This window comes from Desmodus rotundus, chromosome 9 (assembly GCF_022682495.2).
Source record: "Desmodus rotundus isolate HL8 chromosome 9, HLdesRot8A.1, whole genome shotgun sequence".
In the NCBI taxonomy this organism is placed as follows: Eukaryota; Metazoa; Chordata; class Mammalia; order Chiroptera; family Phyllostomidae; genus Desmodus; species Desmodus rotundus.
In genome coordinates this window covers 69467464-69494368 of record NC_071395.1, presented here as the reverse complement: position 1 = coordinate 69494368, position 26905 = coordinate 69467464, and the positions used below count along the sequence as shown (strand labels likewise).

The 26905-nt window shown below is 38.7% G+C and overlaps 1 protein-coding gene across 1 annotated transcript; it reads right to left on the bottom strand.

Annotated features, from left to right (window-relative positions):
- Positions 1–371: 371 nt before the first annotated feature.
- LOC112308902 (myosin-2) lies at positions 372–26905 on the bottom strand. Its single transcript, XM_024565192.4, has 40 exons — positions 26892–26905; positions 26622–26671; positions 24695–24921; positions 24463–24606; positions 22964–23120; positions 20326–20353; positions 20129–20243; positions 19945–20037; positions 19747–19810; positions 18991–19089; positions 18799–18902; positions 18485–18623; positions 18151–18269; positions 17913–18062; positions 16612–16782; positions 16181–16490; positions 15486–15559; positions 14337–14424; positions 14129–14246; positions 12929–13052; positions 12705–12841; positions 11056–11311; positions 8932–9174; positions 8642–8818; positions 8415–8560; positions 8237–8327; positions 7764–8153; positions 6923–7049; positions 6133–6251; positions 5800–5996; positions 4896–5079; positions 4653–4818; positions 4427–4551; positions 3952–4260; positions 3662–3865; positions 3012–3137; positions 2755–2925; positions 2571–2675; positions 2356–2451; positions 372–656 (listed from the first exon to the last, which is right to left on the bottom strand). Exons 3-40 carry the CDS (start codon positions 24899–24901, stop codon positions 504–506), a joined length of 5826 nt encoding a protein of 1941 aa, XP_024420960.2. The 5' UTR covers positions 24902–24921; positions 26622–26671; positions 26892–26905; the 3' UTR covers positions 372–503.

The following is a 26905-nucleotide window of genomic DNA, read 5'->3' as shown; positions in this document are numbered from 1 at the left end:
TAAGCAAGAGGAGTTAATGATCTATTTCAGTCTGAATCCCCTATGTGCAAATACAGCTATACGCATCCTTCACATAGACCTGGAGAATTAGGCTCATGTCATGGAAAACAGGAGCTTTCTAAGATTCTACTATCCCCTGGTGTTAGGGGAAGGTTAGAAAGAAATACAAATGACTGTCAGGTTTCTGTTAATCAGAACTGGCCTCCTTATAATAAGCAACCACTTTATAGTCTTAAGGTATTACTACAGATGTAAAATAAGAGTGAGTACATAACTACTTCTTAGTGGTAGGTTGAATATGATTGTTTGACAGCCTTGTGACTCAAAATTTGACATCAATTTAGGAGAGAGAGAAAAGACCAGTCTAAGGATTTTGTTTGCAAATGACCCTATGCTTTTATTTCCTTTACAATAGGGTAGCATAGACAATAATTACAGATAGACATGACCAAAGACTTCACATTATGTGACTCTCTTCAGTCATTCCATAGCATCAGTCATGATCACTCTTCACTGATAATTTTTGTGTGAACCTCGCGACTCTTCACCCGCAGCTTGTTGACCTGCGACTCGGCGATGTCAGCCCGCTCCTCGGCCTCCTCCAGCTCATGCTGGAGCTTTCTGAATTTAGATAGATTTGTATTGGATTGTTCCTCCTGAGAATAAAAATGGAATTGTAAGGAACCTTTACTGTGTGTGCATCTTCCTAGACTACCTAGGCCTAAGGGAAGAAAGGACTTGGTATCTACAACTAAGTTAAAATACTCAGCAGAACATGATTGTCTTCACTTCTCCTGGATTGTGCTTATCATTGAAGTTCATTTTATGATTTATTTGGGGATTGGTGTCTCATAAAAAAATCACATTCACATTTTTAAACCAAAATATATTAAAAGGTACATACCACAAGTAGAGCAAGAGAAAGTGTAAGAGCAGAGAAGAAGGCAAGAACATTAAAGTCATGCTTATTAGTGCTTGCTATAAGATGACTGTTTGCTCAAGATAGATATTCTTTACCACATTAAGGAAGAATTTCTTAATAGTGTCTTTTAAAAATGTTGAATTTCATAATATATCATTTTGTCACATTTTTATCCAATTACTTTTTTCTCCTTCTTAGGATATAATTATTCTACTGACAGATTCCCTAATATTAAGTAGTCCTTCCATTGTAGGAATTAAGCCTATTTAGTCACTGATGGACAATCCCCTGAATAAAATAAGGGTTTCATCAGCGTAGTAATCTATTTTTACTATAAGTACACTCATCAATAAAACTGCCTTTAGTTTTTTCCCTCCTTTCTCTCTTGGACAGGTTTTGGTATGGGGGTTATATGAACTTCTTAAAATAATGTGGAAATCTTTCCATCTTTTCCCATGCTCTGCAATGGCTTATGTAGCTTGGGGATTATCTGGTATTGAAGTTTTGAAACAACTATCTGGACCTGAGTTCATTTTCCCAAGTAATTGTAAAATAACATATTCAGCCAACTTACTAATTTATATTCTCCTGTAAAAATCACCGACTTCTAGATTTCAACTTTGTTGACAGGTTTATAGTTTACATCTTAAAAATGTAAACCTGCTTGTCTACTTTCTCATTTCTAATGTTGAGAATTAGTATTTTCTTTCTCTTTTTCCTCTATTAAGATATATAAGTGTATTTATTTTACTACTATTATGTTATTAACTCCCTAGATACTACCAGATATTACTGACATTAGCAAATTAAGATATAGTACAATGTAATTCATCAGTTTCTACCTTTATCTTTATCAGTACTTCTTACTTTCATTACAATTACTTATAATTTATTTAGTGGAATGTCTGTTTATTCATTTATTTTTATTTTTGATTAATAACAAAAGCATATGAAGCAATCAACTGTCCTCCAAGGACAGCTTTGACTGTATCTATAAGTTTGTAAAAATAGCATCTTCCTTAAAATTTTATTTACAATTGATAATTATTCAGTAATTATGTTTTAAATTTCCAATTGAACACAAAAATATTTGAGAAAGTTAGTTGCTTAATGTTTAAGTATTTGGGATTTTGAAAAATATTTATCATCACTTTGCAATTTTATCACACTGTGGCTAGAAAATGTGGCCTGTATCATTTCTGTTTTGAAATTTTTTGAGGTTTCTTTGTGGATTGAAAATTTACTTTTAAAATTATGGCATTGATACTACAAATAATGAGCAATGAGTATAAAAAGGCACAAAAGGTTTTAAGAAGTATGTAATCTCTATAAAGCAAATAAGTTATTTACTACCAGAAGTAGTAACTCTAACCATTTATTAGCTTTTCTTAACAGGAAACTTGTCTCTTCCCTTCTATCTTAAGGATACTTACAGCCTCCTCAGCTTGTCTCTTGTAAGATTTCACCTTTGCCTGAAGTTTATCTACCAAATCCTGAAGCCTGAGAATATTTTTTCGATCTTCTTCTGTCTGAAAGATTATAAAAAGCATAGAGCTTTACTTCTAGAGTACATGACCACTGTATCATTGCATATGAGGTTTCACATATATATGAAAGAGAGCTCAGCTGATAAGAATTAGTGCTATACCTGGTATGTGAGTTCCTTCACTCTTCTCTCATGTTTGCGCAGACCTTTGACAGCTTCAACATTACGCTTTTGCTCACTCTCAACCTCGCCTTCCAGCTCACGCACCTGTGAGTAAATAGGCTCTTAAGAACTTTGATCCAATGAGGCACTGGGAGCAAATGGAAATAGATACTGAGATACGCACTCTGGCCTCCAGTTTCTGGATCTGCTTCTTCCCACCCTTCAGGGCCAGCTGCTCAGCCTCATCCAGACGGTGCTGCAGGTCCTTCACCGTCTGCTCCAGGTTCTTCTTCATCCGCTCCAGGTGGGCACTGGTATCCTGCTCCTTCTTCAGTTCCTCAGCCATCATGGCCGCCTAATTAGCAAATAAATCAAGAAAATAAGGAAAGCTGGTAATGGCAGGTAGCACGCATATATCAGTAAAACAAATGCTCATCTCACATCAGTGATGGCCTTCTTGGCCTTCTCTTCTGCGTTGCGAGCTTCCTGGACAATGTCTTCCATCTCTCCTTGGATTTGGGAAATGTCTGTCTCCAGTTTCTTCTTGGTGTTGATCAGGCTTGTGTTCTGGTTAAAAATAAGTTATAATTCTTTTGTCATGGTGCCTAAGAACTTAGAAGTAGCTATTTTTTGAAAAATTTCAGATAAAAATTTGCAAATCAAATGATCTTCAATATTATTTTGTTATGTAGTACAATTAAATGAAATAGAAATCTTATAGAATATTCAGCATCTTCAAATACATAGTTAATAATTAGGCCAAATATCTCTAATTCTATAATGGTCATTTACCACTGAGACAATTCACAGGCATAAAATTATAGCAGATATTCAAACATTCCATTTCTTTACAATGCAACTGTCAATACTGATAAGTAGAGTCCATAAAGATAGTGACACAAAATAACATGTGTAGCCTTAGAATACTATAGGAAGAATATCAAGAACCTATGCAAAACAAGATTTCTCAATAATACAATGAAATTTTGATACAAGTATAAAACCTGGTTGTCAAATATAAATTTAAGCTTATATTTTTCTGGGACATATAAACATTTATTAAAAGTGAGTTTTTTGACGTTGAATCCTACCTGGGTGTGCAGCAGCTGGACACGCTCACTGGCATCCAGCAGCTCCTGCTCTGCAACTTTCCTGCTCCTCTCCGTCTGCTCCAGAGTGGCCCGCAGCTCCTCGATCTCGGCCTGAAGCAGGTTGGCTCTGCGTTCAACCATGGCCAGCTGCTCCTTCAGGTCCTCCTGGCCCCGGAGAGCATCATCCAGGTGGATCTGTGTGTCCTGTGGCATGAATGATCATTGAGACATCTTGTTCTCGGGGCTTCAGTCACCACAGTGCCCTAGGACCAACTCCTGAACTTGTTTACCTTGAGAATGCCTTGGGTGTTCCTGTAGTTCCTCAGGGCCTCAGCAGCCATGCGGTTGGCATGGTTCAGCTGGATTTCCATTTCATTCAGATCTCCTTCCATCTTCTTCTTGATCCTGATGGCATCATTCCTGCTCCTGATCTCAGCATCCAGCATGCTCTGCATTGACTCCACGACTCTAACATGGTTTCTCTTCAGCTGGTCAATTTCCTCATCCTTTTCAGCAATTTTCCTGTCAATTTCAGACTTGACTTGGTTCAGCTCCAGCTGGATGCGCAGGATCTTTCCCTCTTCATGTTCAAGTGATGCCTTAATGACAGCAACAGGTGACATTAGCAGGGAATGGAAATATTTGGAAGCTTTTCTGCATACCTTTTCTTTCACAAATTAAGTGCTTTTTATCTTTTTATTCAATCTGTGTGATTGGGCCTAATTCTTTTCTGAATTTGTTTATAATGTGCAATTTGACCTGTACCTCTGCCTCCTCTAAAGCAGCCTGAAGTTCACATTTTTCTTGTTCCACTTGTTTCTTTATTTTCTCCAGTTCATGGATACGTTTCCCTCCTTCTGCAATCTGCTCCGTGAGGTCAGAAATCTCCTCTGTTGTTGGGGTAAAAGACAGGTACAGATTTGGTCAGATGGGAGCATAAGAGAAAGGTTCTTTCAAGGCATGAATATTACTGAAAATGAAAGGGACTCACGCTGCAAGTTTTTGTTTTCCCGTTTCAAAGTTTCTAGCTGATCCAAGGATTCCTCATAGGCATTCTTCATCTTGAACAACTCAGTGCCAAGAGAGCGGGCCTCCTTCTGGGAGGCCTCGAGCTCAGCATGGGTTTCCTCATACTTTTGTTTCCATTCTGCCAGTACCTGAAAAACCGAAAGTGGTTTTCTGCTATAAAGGGTGGAGGAAAATAGTGGAGTGCAGTGGCTCCTGCAGAAATTACCTTATCAAAGTTCCTCTGCTTTTTGTCCAGGGCTGCGCAGGCAGCATTAGTTCTCTCCACATCGAGCATGAGGTCCTCAACCTCATTCTGTAACCGCTGTTTGGTCTTTTCAAGGGAGGCACACTTGGCATTCACAGCTTCTACATGCTCCTCAGCATCCTGCAGCCTCTGGGCCAGCTTCTTCCTTGAAGGTAATACATATTTGTAGAGAGAAGTGAACCAAAGCAAGAATTATGAACTATTACCACACTGAAAGGTATTAAAAAGTTTATACTAAAAATATTCATATTAAAAATATCCTTTCATTCACTTGACAAGTATTGATAATCTCCTTTTATGAACCAGACATGGTACACAGCAGTGAACCAGACAGAAAAGGTCCTTGTCTCATGAATCTGCCAAACAATAAGCAAGTGAGAAAATGCATAATAACATATTGCTGATATAAGTGCAATGAAGAAAACAATTTTAAACATTAAGGGGTGAGAAACTATTCTAGATAGTCAGGAAGGCCCCTCTGAGGAGGTAGCATATAAGTCAAGATCTAAAAGAAATCAGAGAGTGAGCTAGTGGGAGACCTGGGGAAGAATATTCCAGACAGAGGGACCAGCAAGTGCAAAACCCTGAAGCATCAGTGAGCTCTGTGTACTTGACCAACAGCAATAAGGCCTAATTTTCTGAATAATTATTTGTTGTTCTTTATTTCCTTAACTAGATTTTAGGTGAAGAGGGCAGAGGTCATGTTTGCTTTATTCACATGTTCTCAGATAGCTTGACAGTGCCTAGCAAATAGGAGCTAATTGTGGGCTCATTCATGGGATCTTCAAAGGTTGTATCTTTCTGATTCAAAAAGCAAAGAATTCTGCAAAAAGGTTTCTGCACATTCTCTCATCTGTGCACATACTTGGCCTCCTCCAGCTCTTCTGTGCGCTGGATGGCGTCCGTCTCATACTTGGTCCTCCACTGGGCAACCTCACTGTTGGCCTTGGACAGTGCCCTCTGCAGCTCAGCTTTGGATTCCTGCTCCTCCTCGTACTGTTCCCTCAGCAGGTCACAGTCATGGCGGGAGGACTGCAGGGCATGGGCCAGGGCATTCTTGGCCTGTGGAAAAACTACATCTTAATTTTACTGGATGTTTAAGTGTTTTTAGTTTTTAGTTTCAAAATCTTTGAAAAGTTAATGGACTCCAACTAGGGTCATATCATTGGGGGGAAAGTGAGTCTTAATAATACGTTACCTTTATCTCCTCTTCAAGTTGCCTCTTTAATTCCTCAATCTGTTGAGTAAATGCTTGTTTTCCCCTTGATAACTGAGACACCAGAGCTTCTTTTTCATCTAGCTGACGTGAATATTCACCTGACAGGTGAAAGAAATAGCACTATTTTGTTAAAGTGAAAATTTTGTAAGCCCCTATTTGAAATAAATTTTAACTTTTATCTCTTCACAAGTCAAGTACTCAGATGATTGAATTATTTATTGGCATCTTCTTGCTTAATGTTCATTTTATGACTTATATGGTGATAATTATGTGAACAAATAAATATAGCTTAAATTCTTTTTGTTTTCTCCATAATTTATTCTATCAGGTTATATGATACTGTGTAAAATCTGGTGATAACCATCCAAGAAGGGGGCTAAAATCCCTAATTCTCCATAGTCTCAGTTTTATAAGACTTGTTACATACTGGATTACCCACTGCCCTGTTCAGGGATTTGGTTCACTGTGATATAGGTAAAAAGAAGCTTGATCTAGAACAGGAGCCCTGAACCCATGTTGGAGTGATTCCTAACCCCAAGTATCCTCTCACTGTGGCCAAATACTCAAGGTCTTTCTGGAGCAGAGCTTGTTGCCATCCTTTATCTCCAACATTGTCTCCAAGTGACCTTGCAAGTAGGTTGAGAGTCTGAGCTTTTCAGTGAATCACCTATGTTCTCAGTGGTGTTTATTAGGCTTTCACATCACCAAATCAGTTGTTCTGAACCGCATCACCCCCATTCTTAGACATCAAAGAAGAGGAGAGAGCTACCAGATTCGGTCTGCAAGCGGCCCCTCTGGGTGGTCAGGTCATTGATGAGCCGCAGATGCTCTTCTTCCTTGGATTTCAGTTCACTCACTTGGTCCTCTAGAGTGCGGCACATTTTCTCTAGGTTTCCCTGCGGGAGAAAAAGCAAAAGGAGTAAATGAACACATTTTAACATAATTTTGCTCTAGCTACAGTTTCTTCTAAAACAGAAAAATATGTATGTTGACATATGAAATAAATGAAATTATCTTATGTGCAATATGATATACACAAAATTTTTTCTTTATACTTTATGATTGCTGTCTTAAGTTGGAAGTATGTATACATTGGGATTTTTAAAAAGTTAATCATGAAGCTCTGTTCAATATTATAAAATATTTAAAGATTATGTTCTAAATTTCAGATTTCGTAAGAATTTTATGGCATATTTTCTAAAAGCATGTTCATAAATATTTCAGTGCCTTTATGTAGAGACACTTTGCTTATTGGTTAATTGAGGATATTGGAGACCTATGTTCTTCAATTGGGGACCTAGAGAATACAGACAGACTATGTTCAAAGTTGGTGCTTTTGTTTATTAATAGTATGATGAGGGCAAGGTGCTTAACTTCTTTGGTTTAAGATTCTTTATATGTTCAGTAGAAATTATACAAATACTAATGTCTTTCTTACTAACCTACTGGATTACCGCATGGAACAAATGATATAATGTGTGTAAAGTGCTCTGTGCAAATGAGCACTTTACACATGTTATGTCATTTGTGTGTAAATAAAGGGTTATTTTTGTTCATCTATAATAAAGGATTATTGTTGTTAACATACAGTTTCCCAGACTCCGTAGTACCTTGGCTTTAGAAACTGTTTCTACATTGCTAGCCAGGTCATCGATCTCCATCTTCATCTCACTCTTCTCCTTTTCCAGCTTCTGCTTGACCCTCTGCAGGTTGTCTATCTGCTCCCCAAGTTCAGCCACACTGTCTGCGTGCTTCTTCCTCAGGGCGGCTGCCGTGGCTTCATGCTGCAGGGTGGCCTCCTCCAGGTCCCTGCGCATTTTCTGGAACTCAGCCTCCCTCTTCTTGTTCATCTCAATCTGGGCCGAAGTGGCCCCCCCAGCTTCTTCCAGCCTCTCGCTGATCTCCTCCAGTTCCCGGGAGAGGTCAGAGCGCTGCTTCTCTGCTTTGGCCCGAGAAGCCCTCTCTGCCTCAATTTCCTCCTCCAGCTCCTCAATGCGGGCCTGGGAGTGATGAAAAACACAAACTTAGTTTGTGTTAGTAATTTCATCATGTTGAATTACATTGGTGGAAACCACGTACTTACCTGCAACTCCTTGATCTTCTTCTGCAGCTGCATCCCAAGGGCCTGTTCATCTTCAATCTTGTTTTGCAGATTGCTAATTTCAAACTCTTTCCTTTTTGAAAAGTAGCAAAAGATAACAATTGAGTCCATATCCACCTCTGGAAGCAAGTTCATACATAAATAATTCATTTATACTTACTTTTTGAACTTTTCATCTAGTTGTTGTTTTTCATTTTCAATGTCCATTATGGACTCTTGGGCCAACTTCAGGTCACCTTCAAGTTTCCTCTTAGCCCTTTCTAGGTCCATGCGAAGTTTCTTTTCTTGCTCTAAGGACCCTTCAAGCTAAATATAAATAATGTTGAGTCAAAAGGTTTGCTTAGCCTTCTTTCAAAACAATTTTTTTCTTGATTATCCTAGACTTACATCATCCACTTGTTGTTCTAACTTGGTTTTGGCTTTGGTCAGGGTGTTGACTTTGTCCTCTTCTGCCTGCAGGTCATCCAGGGTCTGCTGATGGGCCTCTTGGAGGGCCTTCTTCTCCTTGGTCAGCTTAGCTATGGTTTCATCCAGGCCTGCCATCTCCTCTGTGAGGTTTTTCACCTTAGGAAGTAAAATCACTTTGTATTACATGCTATATTTTGGTGGATTCAGTTTTATGCTTGTATTCAATAATAATAATAAAAACATAAACTTTTCTTATATATGTTTCATACCTTGTTCTCTGTGGCATGTTTCTCCTTTTCAACCTTGGCCAGTGTCAGCTCCAGGTCATCAATGTCTTTCTTCAGTTCTGAACATTCGTCCTCCAGTTTCCTCTTCTTGGCTGTCAGCTCAGCATTGATCTCTTCCTCATCCTCAGCTCTCTCAGTCACCTCTTTGATTTTGGCCTCAAGCTGGATTTTGGTTTTGATCAGCTGGTCACATCTTTCCTCTGCATCAGCCAAGCCTTCAGCTTCCTTGATTTGGAAACAAAATCAAAATTGGGAAGAAAGAATGAAATATTTCCAATGATAACAGTGTAAATTTCTGCTGTTTGTTCTTTGAAATTAAACTTTTATGAGCCCTCTGCCTGTGGAATGTAGGATACTCCACATTATAGGAAAAATGAAATGTATCAGATATTGTCCTGTTCCTTTAGAAGAGTATATACACTTGTCCTTTGGTACCCATGGGGGATCGGTTCCAGGATCCCCTCATGGGTACCAAAACCCACAGATGCTCAAGTCCCTTTTATAAAATGCCATACAATGTGCATATAACCTACAAACATCTTCCCATAGACTTCAAATTATCTCTAGATTACATATAATGCCTAATACAATGTAAATGTTACATGAATAGTTGTTATACTATATTATTTAAGCAATAATGACAAAAATCTGTACATTTTCAGTACAGATACAACCTCACTAGGCCTATCTGTATAGTACATGTCAGCAATAACATAACATTTTTTCCAATATTTTCAATTTATGATTGGTTAAATTTATAGATGAGGAACCCATGGATATGAAGGGCCAACTATATTCTACAATAGATTAGAAAGTTTAGCCCCCAAAATCTACTATTAATTCAAAAAGCAATTAGTGACATAAGACTTCAGAGAAATTTTATCAGAGATTATTTTGTGAGTGAAATGGCATTTGAGTTTGGCCCTGACAGATGGGTACGATCTGGTTTTTAGAAATCAATTTATGGGGGGAGGAGCAGGAAGAGAGAAGAGAGAATGCTCTAAATTCAAGTTGAGGCATAAGGTAATCAAGAAATTCCTGGCGACCTGCTATATTTCCAGTTAAGAAGATTGAGGGTATAAAGGAAATGAGAGAGAAAACAATATATACATTTATTACTGAGCCTCCATATCGGCTTTTGAATACATAAAAGAATAAAATGTGCTGCATCTAGCCATGCAGTGGATACAGTGGTGTAGGACAGAGCCTAAGTAATCCTCCAGGGACAACAGAAAAAATTCAGGATGGATTTGAAGAGAATAGGGGAAGAAAAAAACATCTTTTTCCTTTTGTAATCTAGAAGGAGTTGTTACACACCCCAAACTTGACAGAAGAGAACAATCTTAATCAACAGGAAAAAATATATGATTTTGTGATGAATAAATTATGCCAGACCAATTCAATTCAAACCAAATGAAAGGCATTCTTAAAAATCACACATTGGAGTTAATGGAAGCAGTTCTAAAAGGACTGGTTCAGAAGTGAGCAGTGAACAGGCTGGATGGAGGAGGAGTGAGTCGGGGGTGGGGGCAGGCAGAATAACTTAGTGCTGCTGCAGCAATCTGGGTATGAAGTGAGGGGGCACTGACTATGCAGGGGGTTGGAATGAGAAAGTCTGAGTTTTGGAGATCAATAACAAGCAATAATTCAATAAAATTTGACATAGAATACTACCATTTGTTAGCTGTACATATTGTGATTTAAGATGCATGGACAACTAGAAGTTGAAGGAAGTTTCAGAGAAAAAAATCAATCTCTCCATGCTCTTCTCCCCTTAATATTCTGTTTGAGATAGTTTCATATTCAAATTACTTTCAAGGACTGTCTTCAAAGGGAAAATAAGTTACAAATCCTATAGTTTGATGAAATTGTGTAAAATGGAAGACAACAGTCTACCTCAGTTCTACCTCATTGTCCTGGTGCTGGTATGGGGGTGTTTATTGGGCGATGAAGGAATATATGGCTTTATTAGTACAATCAGAATGCTCTCACTTTCTCCCTACAGTGAGTGTCTCCTACATTGACTATCCAACTTAATGTCCTTAGTGACCAGACTTCTGCACTTGCATCCTGATTAGCACTACCCAGGATAACACCACTACGTACTGCCTGAACTTGGAGCTGCAGGTCATTTTTCTCTTTCAAGAGTGACACCATCTTTTCTTCAAGTTCCTTCCTTTTTGCCTCTGACTTGGCCAGCTCTTCTTTGGTTTTCTGAAACTCTTCCTTCATGGTGGCCATCTCCTTCTCAGTCTCTGCACTCTTCAGCAGGGGTTTGATCTTGAAGAACAGTTTCATCCAGGGCCAGTGCTTGACGTTCATGAACGAGCGGATGTTGTACTGGATGCAGAAGATGGACTCTCTGGAATTACACAGAAATATCAGTGTAGATCGATGCAAATAAGATTGGGTGGATGATGAAATTAGATTAAATCTGGCAGTGAGAGTTGGAGGTGCTGCCCCCACTGTGTTCTCCTACTTTCAAAAGCACAAAGGAAATTGATTTTGTCGTGATGGCCAAGGACTCATCGATCACTCATTTCTCTAATTCAGTGCTTTTCAAATTTTGCTGTACATAAGAATCATTTGAAGGGCTTGTTAAAATATTAGTTCTTGGACCTTATCTTCAGATGTTCAGGTTCAGAAAATCTGAAGTGGGGTCTAAAAATTTGCATTTTTATTAAGTTTGCAAGAGACGCTGATGATGCAGGTCCAAGAACCACCCTTTGATAAGCGCTCCTCTCTGTCACTGCTTCTCAGAGTTTTCTATGAGAACACCATTAAGAACAGAGAAGGGAAACTAGTCCCCAGGGATATGAGACATAAAAACTTAGGATTTCTTTGAGAATCTCTGGTTTTATATTTTAATATTGTGTGAATGTTGCATTCTACTCTATAATATCATCACACTTGTTTTAATCTATATTATTTAAAAAATTAATTACCCTCATATTTAGGCAGTTAATTGTCCAAATATATATCTACTGGGTCGTGACCACACTTGTTTTTAATTAAATAGACTACAATACAAAATATTACCATAACTACAGGTGATACAAGTAAAATTTGTTTTATGTAAATTATTTATATAGTTACACATACATACATGTTTATGGACGTATAGGTGACAAATAGAAAATTCATTCTCACTATGGGTCCTGTACTTTGAGACACTGGCTCATTAGTTTCATAACTCTGTCCCTGCATTATATTAGATGACTAGGAAGTTATGTACCTTAGGGACATTGTATTAACCAACTGAAAGAAATCTTTCAATGTCCTTAATATTTTCAATTTTGATAGTTTGATAATGGAAATGATCAGATGGAAGAAGTTGTTTCTGTGTCGTGTATAAGATCACTATTGAAAAAACTGCATGCTATGCAGTTCAGTGTATTTTCTTTAATGATCCACCCAATGAATCCATACTAGAATCAAGTGCTAGGACAAACTTTATCTCTATTTACTCACTGGTAGATTTTTTCTTGTTAGATAAGAACTACATACAGTCTATGCTTCTCTCTCTCTGTCTCTCTGCATATATATATATATATATTTTTTTTTTTTTACCCAAACACTCAATGGTGATGATCTCTACCTAGAGTTTTCTGGTACATGTATGTCTCTACTTTAATGCAGGACTCATATTCATTCCTTACTACTTTGGTGGCCTTACCTATCTGAGTCTTAACTATAAGCCATCTCAAATATGTTTCTGAAAAGGAGAGATGTGAATAAACAATATGTTTATATACCTTCTCTCCACCATCTTCTGGTACTCCACTCTTGCCAAGAACCCTCTGCACCTGGCCTGGGTTCGGGTAATCAGCTGGGCCAGCTTGTCATCTCGCATCTCCTCTAGGAGCCCCAGAAGACCAGCCTTGAAAAAGACCTGTGCATGGGCAGAGTTGTAGATCAGAAACTTTACGTCAACTTCAAAGAATAGGAATAACATCAGGCAGACTTTAGAGACTATTACCTTGGTGTGACCAAATTTATACTGGGTGTGGTCAACGTCAATGGACCCAAGGAGCTTCTCAGAAGCCTTCTTACTGTCAATGAATTGTCCTTCAGGGATGGCACTTGCATTTAATACCTTGTATCTGTTCAAATAAATACAGTTTTTTAAAACTTGGTTTACTGATGACACAAATAGTAGCTAAACATTAAGTGATCCATTAAAAATCAGAGTTTTAAAAAAATTATTATGTTTTTTACAGGAAGGAAATTGTGTATATTGATAGTTAACCTAGCGTTGACTATTTTTATTCCATTTTACCTTCTTGCATAGTTGTAACTTTCTGCCTCATCAGACCTTGTTCTCAGGCAATGATTCTATAATCTTGTTCACATTAAGGTCCAGATGACCAATAAAATATAGCATGCTATCCTTGTTAGATGCTTTTGTTTTTTAAGATTCTGAATCCAAGAAAGAAAATTTTAATGAGGAATCTGGTAGAAGGTACTCTTTAGGTATGAGGAACTGTTCTAATCACCTAAGAGCAGACTTAAGAGTGCTAGAAGTCTTGGACACTGGAGTTCTCTGTCAATTTCCCCAGACCCAGACTTAGGAGAGACCAACTGCTTATGGCAGTTACCAGCCCCTTATCACTTTGCCTCTTATTTGATTCTCAAGATGGACTTATCTAGGGAGGAGAAAAAGGAGCTGAGGAGCTGTTATTGTGATATGGTTCTGGGAAACTAGTGTGTGAGAGAAAAAGATAAAGTGACAGAAAATGACTTGATAGTTATAGATGCATGAGAGTCCCGAACTCAGCCACTTAATACCCATGTTACTTCTGGTAACTTAATTTCTTATTGCCTCAGTTTATTCATCTATAAAATGAGGTATTGGTAGTACTTGCCTCTACTGAGTTTTTGTAAGGATTAAATGAGATAATCCAAATATATTAAGCACTCAAAAATGATAGTATTCATAATTATTAAAGTTGATGTATACATCTAAGAGCTAATGCAGAAGTTTCATAAATTCGATGAAAAGTCTGCAGAGTGCTTAATATGTGTTATATTTACATTTTAAAGGTGTTTTGAGACAATTTTTTACCTTTCATGAGACATTAAAATAACAAGTAGAAGTATATTTTCCCCAAATTGTTTTGCTGGCATTAAATATATTTATACTAAACTTTTGGGTACACTGTAATTAGGAGAGTCTGACCTCTGTTTGAAGTCTGCATAAAGGATTCTGCTTGGGAATCCTTTCCTACAGATGCGGATGCCTTCCAGCACTCCGTTACACCTCAGCTGGTGCAGGACAAGTTCATGCTCCATGGCCCCTAAAAAAATACATGTTTATTTCAATGCAGAGTTTGTTAAACAGGAGGTATGGCTATCATATATGGTATTTTCTTTCTAGAACTTCTTACCAGGAGTTTTTGTTTCATTGGGGATGATACACCGCACAAAATGTGGATGGGTACTTCTGAGGTTGGTCATCAGCTTGTTCAAATTCTCCTGTAAAATCAGGAAACATCCAGTTATCTCAGACTTTAGACATGGTTATTAGCATTCTGGTGATGTCTATAAAATCAGTGTCTATGGCTGAGTTGAATGACCAGTATGGAGCATTTTCGCTTAAGGTTACACCTTGCCCTGGATGGTGTGGCTCAGTGGATTGAGTGCCAGCCTGTGAACCAAAGGGTCACCAGTTTGACTCCCAGTCTCGGGCACATGCTTGGGTTGCATGCCAGGTCCCTGGTTGGGGGCACATGAGAGGCAAGCACACATTGCTGTTTTTCTCTATCTCTTTCTCCCTTCCTTCCCCTTTCTTTAAAAATAAATAAATAAAAACTTGAGGAAACAACTTGATGTTTCTCTTGAGATGCAGTTTCTGCCACAGTACTTCTTTCTCCACTTGAGTGGGCAGGAGTTACACATATAAAACAGCCTGACACATGATTCTTTGTATATAAGTACCCCTACCCCCTGGCCACTCATTTACATTTTCAAAACCATTGTCTTCCCATACTAGGTGGTCAACTTTCTTCTGCTAAACTCCATGGTTTTCCAAATAACAAAATACAAGCTTGCACCACATTTGGACATTTTTCTCATAAACATGTCCCCCCTTTCCAACTACATCAATGTTTAGGGCATAAATGTTGTCTATAAAGGAAATAATTCTACCAATTATGATTGAGAATTGACTGGATTAAGAACAAGGATACCATATTAGGTTCCTTATAGACAAGCTGTTAGATTTTTATTAGTCTTACTGATTATTTTGTCTCTTTGAATGTATGTCATTACTTATTTTTATGACTCAACTAAATTAAGAATGGCAGAGTATTAAGTTTTATAAAATCTCTTATAAAATATTGTTTATTGTTTGGCTTAACATGAAAGATGAGCTAATAATTCCCAAGTAATTTAAAGCTCTTCTCTCCAAAGCTAGATTAACAGATGTTACTAGTTAATATCAGCCCTAATCTAAATGACAGTGAAAAGAAGACCCTATGATTTTCAAAGCAAACTTCCAAAGTAACTGAGAGTGTTGAGAACAGTTTCTTCCTTACTCTGAAAAGGGCAGACACCGTCTGGAAAGATGAGCCCTTCTTCTTACCACCTTTCTTGGCACCACCACTTGCCTCTGGGGAAAAAATAAGAAAAGATGTCATTCAAATACAGTTTTGAGTCAACAGGGCTATTTCTTGCCTATTTGCTGGATTCTGTACTGAAGTGAGAATTTTTCGACACCACTGGCCTCTCTGTTTGATCCTGAATGAATCTTATATGCCAACTAAGTTTGCATCCACTTTTCTGTGATTCTTTTTTTACTCAGAAATAAAGAGAAAGGTTTCATCTCACTGTACAGAGATGGACTCCTCAATATTAGGACATTTGGGGACACTATAATTTCAAAAATCATCAATAAAAGCTAGAATTGAGAGGCAGAAGTTTCTTATTATATTATCTTAAATATCCCCAGATACTAAATAATCAGCAGATGTGGAGGGGGAAGCAGGAGAGAATCAGAAGCCAAGGCATTTCTTTGGTTGAACTCCTGACAGTTCCTATCTGACCCTCTGCAGTAGGGTCTCTGTCAGTGTTGGAGAGAGCCACAGATGTACAGTGATTACAGTGCAGCCTACTTACTCAAAACCTGGAGACACAATGGGTTTGGCTCGGCAGTCCTATGAGATCATCAGCCTGAATCTAGCCCCACATTTTGTAAAATCCAGAGAAAGTGTTGGATTTTTTTTAGCACTACCTGCTTCAGCAGTTTGAGACCCAGAGAAGAGGTAAGCTAAAGTTTTCAGTGATGACTTCTGGTACAGCCCGACCACGGTCTCATTCAGGGGGTCCTTATTCTTGTCAAGCCAGCCAGTAATGTTGTAGTCCACGGTGCCCGCGTAGTGGATCAGTGAGAAGTGGGCCTCAGTCTTGCCTTTGACAACCTTAGGCTTCTGGAAGTTGGCAGACTTTCCAAGATGCTGTTCATACAGCTTGTTCTTGAAGGAGGTGTCTGTGGCCTTGGGGAACATGCACTCCTCTTCCAGGATGGAGAAGATGCCCATAGGCTAGAAGCAAACCACACACAAAGTTATAATTTTATTTAAGGATTTTTCTCTGTGCATAGAATTAAGATGCAGAGAATAATTTAGTTGCCACAAAACATGATTTCTGAAATGTAAAACAAACCTTCTCAATGAGCTCAATGCAGGCAGCCAGGTCCATCCCAAAGTCAATGAACTCCCACTCGATGCCTTCCTTCTTGTACTCCTCCTGCTCCAGCACGAACATGTGGTGGTTGAAAAACTGTTGCAGTTTCTCATTGGTGAAGTTGATGCATAGCTGCTCCAGGCTGTTAAACTAAATAAATAGTTATGTTTACTTTTCTCTTTAACAATTGAGCATTCTTAAATATAGGACTTTTTAATTTAAAAATATATGTCAAATAGCCTTTAGAAATGCAAATCATTGGGAACTTGTGAAATCTAATGTTCTATCTGCTGCCATTAATGCACAATCCTAAATCATTGTTAATACACTTTTGCTGCACTTGCTTAAGTTTACCCAGGTATTTTTCCGAGTTCCTACTTTTTCATATCATGTTTATTCCCAGTAACTTTTGCATTTTCTGTTGACTCATTTAAAAGCTCATTTGTGACCCATTAGAAGTGAGCAGGGAGGAGCCTCTGTTGTATGGAAAGCATCATGGTCAGCATGACAAGTGAGCAATCATTGCCGCCCATGTTCTTTTTTAATTTGAAGTGAAAAAATAATCAAGATACCAAATATTATGTACAGTATGTTAACACACACTTGTATTTTTTTAAATGCTGGAATGTTAACACTATCTAGATTAGCTAGATATAAATAACGGAATTAATGTGAAATTTTTCCCCCTAGATTTTCTGTACTTTCTTCAATGCCCAAGTTTTTCTTTTAGAATTTGAAAGAAAAGGATAATCTTCTTCAAAACTGTAAGCAGGATGTAAATGTATTTCATATTCAAATGTGAATTTTTATCCCATGTTAATACATTAATGAGAATTAAGAGTTAATGGCACTGAGTGTATTAATGCTGACTCTAAGTTACTAACATTTTCTCAGCTCTTGCTATCAACCTATATATTTCTGAATGATTTTTCCACTGTATGTATACTCAGAGCATATTATGCACTTACACAGGTTTACTTTGATTTCTTTATGTTAACTTCATTTTGCATTATGGGATTTTTAGAGCCTTCCTCCCCACTACACCAAGCTGATTTCAAACTCCCTTTGGGTCATGTAGCCAGTTAAAGAGTCCCCATCAAGTGCATTGTTTCTTATAGAAGTAAAATTGCCACTACAGTATATGAAACAATCACACTCTTTTAAGTCTTGGCATAATTGTTGACAGTGTTAAGAAAGGATTGTAGTATTCATAATTTCTTCTCATGAATATTTTTATTGCCTTATGATAAAACTCCATAACCAACCACCTCCATACTCACATCAAAGATCTCAAAGCCAGCGATGTCCAAGACCCCAATGAAGTACTGCCTGGGCTGCTTGGTGTCCAGCTGCTGGTTGATGCGGGTGACCATCCACAGGAACATCTTCTCATAGACAGCTTTGGCCAGAGCACCCACTGCATTGATCACCTTAAAAGAAAAAGATATATCTCTTGAGGTTATTAGAGGATGGTAAAATGCTTGCATTCCTGGCAGTGAATATCAATTATGTACCTACCTGCTCTACAGTCTGGCCTTTGGTGACATATTCATTGCCCACCTTGACCCTGGGGTAGCAGAGGGCTTTGAGCAGGTCAGCAGAGTTCAGACCCTGGAGATAGGCTGCCTTGTCAGCAACTGTAGAGACACAATTCAGGTGCCCAACATGACCTACTGTGCACCCCGCATTTCACAGGGGCAGACTGATTAGTGAATCACTTTATAGAAAGTCTGTGTGGGGATGAACTTGTGCATGTTCATCAGAAACTCCACTCTAAAGGTGACGTGAGTTTGGAATGGGCTTTTTTTGCCTAGATTTTCTTATTAAACACAGATGGAGCTTCATTTGGTACCTTCAGTGCCATCTGGCTCAGCTTGCTCCTCACGCTGCTTTTGCTTGAATTTCATGTTCCCATAATGCATTACTGCCCCTGTGAGCTTATAGATGGACACTCTTTCATCAGAAGTGAAGCCCAGGATATCAATGGCACTCTGCCAGGACAAAAGAGAAGTAAAAAAGCTAGGGCAGAAGACACTAATTTATTTAGGAGAATTTATACTATCTCCTTAACCACACACCTATAGCAGATTGCTATTGTCATTCCCAAACATAATGGATTTGTAAAATAAGTGTGTGTGTGTGTGTGTGTGTGTGTGTATAACTTACATCTGTAGCCATTAACTCTTCTTGGTCATCAATGCTGGGGACCGTGATCTCCCCTTGACTGACGAAAGCATAGTCATATGGGTTGGTGGTGATCAGGAGCATTTCTGAGCACATAGAATTCAGGGGATACATTTTATATTGGCATATATTAATAAAACTATTAACCCCTAGCTTGTAAATTCAAGTTCTTACCAATTAGCTCTGGCTTCTTGTTCGACATGATCTGATAAAAAATATGGTAACTTCTTTCTGCCTTTAGCTGGAAAGTAACTCTAGACTTCTCCAGGAGGTCTGCAATGCAAAGTAGATATTGGGTTGTGGGGAAATTGTAAAGTTTCTGAAGTGGTTTTGGCATTTGGGGTCATTACCTCAATTTTATTGGTCCCCTGAGATTTCAGCTGGATGTTACCATGAGGTACCACACATTACATCGCTACCATGGCAGTTGCTTTTCCATCTCTAAAAAGAAGCTAAAGCATGCTGGCCCAAAGCATATTCATTTCTCTTACAGAAGACCCTTAATGTATGAAATATAATTGACTCTTGATAAGCTCTCTCCCCCTAGGATCTCTTCTCACTTTATAATACAGGGAATACAAAAAGCAAAATTTATCAAGGCTCTAAGAAGTAATCACACTTACTCAACCCAGAGGCAACTCATTTAACCCTAGTGTTAGGGTTTTTTCTTACAAAAACTTGACATTAATTCTGAGGCTGGAGTGACTCTGACAAGCCCAGCAGCTCCTGGCAGTTGCTACAGATTCATTAGCTCATGACTGACATGGATAAAGCACACTGTGGACTCTGGGTAAGATTGGCATTAACCATGGGCACGTTTGGCAGCAGACTGGTGTTTCACAGGCTCCAGGCTCAGCCGGAGCTGCAAGATGTTCCTCCAAACCATCATTTGTCATCCTTGGATTCCATCTAGGCGGTCCTGTTACTCACATGTTTCAATATCAGCAGAAGCCAGCTTCCCCGTGGTACCAAAGTGGATCCTGATGAATTTACCCTTGCAAGTGAAAAAAACGATGTTATGTACAAAGCTGGGAGCACACAAGAAAGAAGAGATTTTTAATAATAACTCAGACATGCTTTCTCTGGCATTTTGGGCTGAGAAAACCCTTCTGTGACCAAGAGACTTACAAAGCGAGAAGAGTTGTCATTCCTCACGGTCTTGGCATTGCCAAAGGCCTCCAGTAGGGGGTTGGCACTGATGATTTGATCTTCTAGGGTCCCCTGCAAAGACAAGAGCGGTGCTCACATGTGAGGCTCCAGACTTTCCGAGAGCCCCGACAGTCTTGGTTCTGACTCTTGCTCTCAGACTCACCTGCATTTTGCCAGAAGTAGCTTCCTCCTTCTTTTTCTCCCCAGTAACTGCAATTGTTGCAAAGTACTGGATGACACGCTTGGTGTTCACAGTCTTCCCTGCACCAGATTCTCCGCTGTCAAATAGAAACTCAGTCTATAAGGTTCCAAAGCTGGCAGCTATTGCAGCAATGAGAAGAAAGCATAATATCTACTTACGTGATCAGGATTGACTGATTCTCTCGGTCTACAAAAAAGAAATTATACACATTTAATACTGTTTTCTTATATATTTATAACTGGTAAGTAAAGTAATATGGAATGAATTTAGTATTTTTCAGACTTAGTATCTTTCAGTGGTCACTATGGCATGATGGGCCCTAGACCTATTACCTTTTCCTGTACTCTTCTCCCCTGCTCCCTAAGGCTCCCCTCATTCCCTACCTACTTTAGCATACGTGGAACCATTTAAGCAGAACGCTGCAAGGAAGCACCTGATTTTTCTGTTTATACTCTACCACTAAATAAATATCAAAAATGGGATAGGTTCTTCAGTTGGGTTTTGATGACAAGTTAATGACATTTATAGGTACAAGAAATAATGAAAATAGGTATTGGAGATCTTCAACATGTGAAAAGGAGTAAATGTTGTAAAAGTGGTAACTTTGGAAGTAATCATGGCTTTAGTCATTTTTTAGGAAAAGGTAAAAGTTTGTTTTGATGTTTTGTTCCTCTACTTGAAGAGGAATCCTCTAAGCTCTTTTCCCAAGGTGTATAGTACCTCAGATTGGTCTAGCCAACACAATGTTCTAGGAAGAAGATTCAAATGGTGTTGGGAGATCTGGACAGCTACATCCAAAAAAATGAAATTCGGCCACCAACTTACACCATACATACAAAAGACCTCAAGATGGATAAATAACTTAAATACAAGTTGTGATACCATAAAAACCCTGCAGGAGAACATAGGCAGGAAAATCTGATAGTCCACACAACAATATGTTAATCGATATGTCCCCTAGAGCAAGGGACATAAAGGAAAGAATAAAGAAATGGGATTCATCAAAATAAAAAGGGAATTCTAGTACATTCTTGATGGGAATGCAGACTGGTGCAGCCACTGTAGAAAACAGTATGGAAAACAGAAATGGAACCTAATCAACAAAACAAACAAACAAGCAAGCAAAATATACCCAGAGACATGGGACTAAAGAACAAACTGACAGTAACCAGAGGGAAGGGGGGAGGGGAATAACAGGGGAAAGAAGGGAAAGCATCATCAAGGATAAGCCAAAGTGGGGAAGGATTGAGGGTGGAAGTTGGAGGGGTTTGGAGGAGAAAATGGTGGTGGGAATATGAACTCACATGACTCCACACCAGAAAGGCAAACAACCCAATTACAAAATAGGCCAAAGACCTGAAAAGGAGGACATACAGAGGGACCAGAGACATATGAAAAGATGCTCAGCATCACTAGCCATCAGAGAGATGCAAATTAAAACCTCAGTGAGATACCACTTCACACCGGTCAGAATGGCCATCATAAACAAATCAACAAACAACAAGTGCTGGCAAGGGGGAGAAAGGGAGCCCTAGTACACTGTTGGTGGGAATGCAGACTGGTGCAGCCACTGTGGAAAACAGCATGGAATTTCCTCAGAAAAATAAAAATGGAACTGCCTTTTGACCCAGCAATACCACTGCTTGGGTCATACCCTAAGAATCATGAAACACTAATTAAAAGAACTTAATCACCCCAATGTTCACAGCAACACAATTTATAATAGCAAGTGCTTGAAGCAACCTTGGTGCCCATTGGTAAATGACTAGGTAAAAAAACTGTGGTGCATTTACACAATGGAATACTACACAGCAAAAAGAAAAGAGCTCCACCCTTCACAACAGCATGGATGGAACTGGAGAACATTATGCTAAGTGAAGTAAGCCATGCATTGAAAGACAAATACCATATGATCTTACCTATAAGTGGAACATAATCAACAAAACAAACAAGCAAGCAAAATATAACCAGAGACATTGAAACAAAGAACAAACTGACAGTAACCAGAGGGGAGGGGAAAGGGGATAATGGGGGAAAATAGGAGAAGGGCCATCAAGGAACATATATAAAGGACACATGGACAAAGCCAAAGAGGGTAGGTTCAAAGGTGGAAGGTGAAGATGGGTGAGGCAGAAGGAGCATGGAGGGGGGAAAATGGAGACAACTGAACTTGAACAAGACTAAAAATTTATTAAAAAATAAAATAAAATAAATTTTGATATTAAAATAAAGAAGATTCATGGTATAACTGTCCTTATACTAGAAACACCTTAAAATCTGGAGTGTGTTCAGATTAGTTCTGGGAAAAAGGTAATAGCATTTTGCCATGCTTAATACAAAGAGACTGTTTATTAGTCACAATTTTGGTTATAGGATAAGACCACAGAGACAAATTTTACTCTTCCATTTTTTGGCTCTTGGTAATAGAAACATAGTTTGTGTGTGTGATTGTGTGAGTGAGAGTGTGTGTGTCTGCATGTGAGACATGCATATATGTACATATACTTATATTTTTGCTCAAGCTTATTTACTTTCAGAGTTATTCAAAAGTAAATTATGTAGCTATGGCCAACCTCTGTTGGTTTTGAAAAGTTTAAGAGATCATTACCAATTATGTAATAGTAAGGATTGCAAGTCATCTTTACACGCTCTCCTTCCTGGACTGACCGTCTCCCTCACAAATATGTCAGCCTCAGCTGCAGGGGACCATCTCAAAGAGAGTGTTGAGGTGGTTCAAGTCTCTTTCTCATACAGTTCTTCTCTAAGAAGTTGGACATATAAGAGCATTCAGCTCACCAGTCAGCATGAACTGATAGGCGTTGTCAGAGATGGAGAAAATGTGGGGCGGGGCCTCCTGGCGCTTTTTGCCTCGGTAGGCGGTCACCACCTCAGGGTTGTAAACTGGCAGCCACTTGTAGGGGTTCACAGTGACACAGAAGAGGCCCGAGTAGGTCTGTGCAAGGGAATAAGAAAGAATAACTGCTCAAAGTCCATTATTTGTACAATTCACTTATTAATGAATTATAACCTAAAGGAGCATGTTAAGTAAGTTAAGTGCTGATGCCTAACTTCTTCAAGGCTTCAATGTGAAAGCTAGTTGGGAGGCACAACAATGAGATAGCAAAATTTTTGAGGGAAGAGACCACAATTTAAGTTTATTGCCACTCAGATTTGTCAGCAATCTTCACGTAGCAGAAGCTCCAAAATGATTTTTATGTGAAATATGAGACATTTTTACTGTATTTTAAGATATATGCATATTTCTTTTACAATGTTAAGATAGTTCAAATTCATAAAAACATAAATTTGGACACAACCTAATTTATTGTTTAGCCCAACAATTCAGGAATGGTTAAGTGAACTATGGTAAATCTTCTTAGGAAATATGATACAAACATTTAAAAAGATAAATACTCTGCAAAATACTATTATAAAGAAACAGAATTCAAAATGTTGTAAATACATTATGTTTAAATAGGATGATTTTCAAATCTTTGACAACTGATTTAGGACAGGCACCAACCAATAAGAATGGATACTGACTCTAAACAGTAGTTTGTATAGGTGTGGTCCAGCTGAATATCAGCTCTGGCTAACTATACAAAATATCAGTGTAACCTAGTAATTGTAGTTAGAAAATATGTACTGAGTGTGTATTGTGTGCCAGGCCTCTGTGAGGCACTAGGAATGAAATATAAATGAGATGATGTTCCTTGAAGAGCTCACAGTCCACCTAGGAGACATACATACAAATGAATGATGGTCAAAAAACATGGCCAGTGTTACTGCAGGGCCAGAAACCATAGGACAGAAAATGCAACTCTGCCTGGGGAAGTTGAAAGGTTTCATCAAGACATTCCACATAGAAGGGATAAGAATGCACAGATGCAAATTGCTGTTATTTTGGAGGAGTGAAAATAAGTGAAATTTGATCTTTAAAAACATTATATTTAAGTGATGTCACATAAGTTTATCTTTTCTCTCTGGATGGTTCTGCTGCTGGAATAAGGAGGTGGGGTTGAAATGTAGGCCATGGCTGAGACATAAGTAGTAGCTGCTCCAAGATTCTGTGGTAAACTCAGTATGTGGACAATGGCCTTGCTCAGCTTTGGGTTACAAGACAGGATAAAGTGCCAGCTGCTGGGGGGCACCTTACAATAGCAATAGTCAAACTTTTAACTAGTTACACTGCTAGTGAAAGCAAAATGGGTCACTATCTGTGACCCGATGATACTATAGTGGAGGCAATGGTCTGGTGGGGTCCAGGTCATGGTGACTCCAGGAGGGGCACTCACGTAGATCATCCAGGCTGCATAACGCTCTTTGAGGTTGTACAGCACAGCGGGCTCGTGCAGATGGGTCATCATGGCCATGTCCTCAATTTTGTCATATTTGGGAGGGTTCATGGGGAAGACTTGGTCATCTTTTACTGTCAGAGTCTGGTAAACAGAAAAGATCACTGTTTATGTCGATTGAGTGACCAAACAGAAAAATCAATACAATGTCAGCTCCTGGAACTTTACTCACTGCTCCCGCTTCAGTCTTCACAGTCACTTTCCCTCCTTCTCTGCTCTGGATAGTCCCTTTGACAAAGGATTCCTTGGGCTCTGCCACAAAGACAGATGTCTTGGCATCAAAGGGCCTATTCTGGGCCTCAATGCGCTCCTTTTCAGACTTCCGAAGATACGGAGCAGCCTCCCCAAAAACGGCCATTTCCTGGTCTGAGGAACTCATGGCTGCTGAGGGCAGAGGTCCTATGGAGAAGATGAAGCATTTCACACTAGAGATTCTGGACTGTTGTGTATATCAGTAATTTCTATATTGATGATATTTCAAAGGTTCTGTTAGAAATTCTACCAGGCAGGTCCACTGTACACTGCACTATAGTTATTGAAACAAACATAATCTCAAAGACTCCCATGCATCAGGGGCCCCTGAGTACCCAACACTGAGTTGGGGGCTCTACACCCATTATCTTCTTTTATCCATCAAGACTGGCATTCTAATCAGGGATCTGGGCTGTAGTCTCAGCATGCTGCTAAGGAGCTTGTGACCTTGGGTAAGGTATGTGGTCTTTCTGAGCCTCAGTGTCTCCATCTTTAGAATAGGAATTGCAATATCTACCTTTATTAATTCACAATCTATGAGATACAGTGTAGACACTTTGAAAATAAAGCTAAAATGATGACTGAGAAAGCAATTTGAAATAGTTCAGGCTACCATTTAGATATAAAATGTCATTTATTATAATGCAACAATAATTCATTTTTTGCCAGGCGATGTAAGAGAACTTTCTTTTCTCCTTTAGATGTTCATTCAGAACTGCTCACATTTAATGGATTTTAAGGGATTGTAATCTTATTTAACTCTTTTCACTTGGGTGCTTAGTAGATTTTCTCTAACATAATTCTTTGCATATTAAATTCAATTAATGAGTTCCAGATAAACTAATTGAGGATAAAGCCATAGCAAATGTTATCCTTATTCTTCTACATTTAAGGGCTCCCTTTGCTTTCCCAAATTTCCTCCTGAAGAATGCATGATGCTAAGCTGTGCCATTCTGTGTCACTTGCAGGTTGCCAGTGATATCAGTAGAACAAAAGATTGGGCAAAGGATGCTCTTGTAGTCATTGCATGATCCAATTACTTGAAACTCATTTTAATCAGCTATCCACCAGTCTTTCTTTTAGACATGCAGTCTGCAGTAGCAGGGCAGATTGATACCTTTACAATAGATATGACAAACATTTCACAGTGTTCTTGTTTCATACAACACTCAGTACTGGGTAAGGCAGTGATTTTCAACCTTTTTCATCTTGTGGCACACATAAACTAATTAGTAAAGTTCTGCAGCACACCAAAATATATATAATTTTTTGTCAACCTGACAAAAAAAGATATAATTTTGATTCACTCATACCAGATAGCTATTGTGTTGGCTGTTGTCATTTTTTTTTTACAATCTCAGGGAAAAGAGGTCAGCATCTTTCACTAAATAGTCAGGTATTGTATGTTTTAAAAATTCTTGTGGCACACCAGTTGAAAATCGCTGGAGTAAGGTGACGTTTTAAAAAGATTTTGAAGAAGTTTAAAGGACTCATTTTCCTAGGTCCTTTCTTATTTATGAGATATCATGTTTACTAAATGAAGTCTAGTAGCAAGATACATTTTTTAATAAAATTTGAGACTTTTAGCCAGGGAATCTTAGTGCACACTTTTTTTCCTAGAGAAACAAATTTATATTCTATTAACGACTGTCCTTTTGCTAAAATGTCACCCCATCAGTAAGAATATGCGCACTGTTTTTCCTCTCTCCCTCTCTAGCAACTTTCCTGAAGTACAGTTGTTAAGGTATTTACTGAGACAAGCACTTTTTCAAAGCTTGCTAAGTGACATAAATCCATCCCACAGTCTCTTGCATTCTCCTCCAGGTACTGGTTAGTCTAAATCTTACCTCGTTAGCAAGTGAGAAGTGAGAAGATGTAGCCTGAGAGTGAGACAGTTCTGTAAAAGAAAAGGGAAAAGCACTTGATTAGTTAACCAAAACCAAAACAAAACAAAATCCCATCTGTGGCATTATTTGCTATTGCAAACAGAAGGCAACAAAAATCAAGGCTGGGAAACGTGCAATATCAGAAGGAGCAGTACTCTGCTGGCAGCTGCAGCTGACACTGGGTAGCGTGGCCAGTCTCCCTCTTGAAAGTCCTGTCCTGTTCCCACTTACCTTGGAGCTTTTTA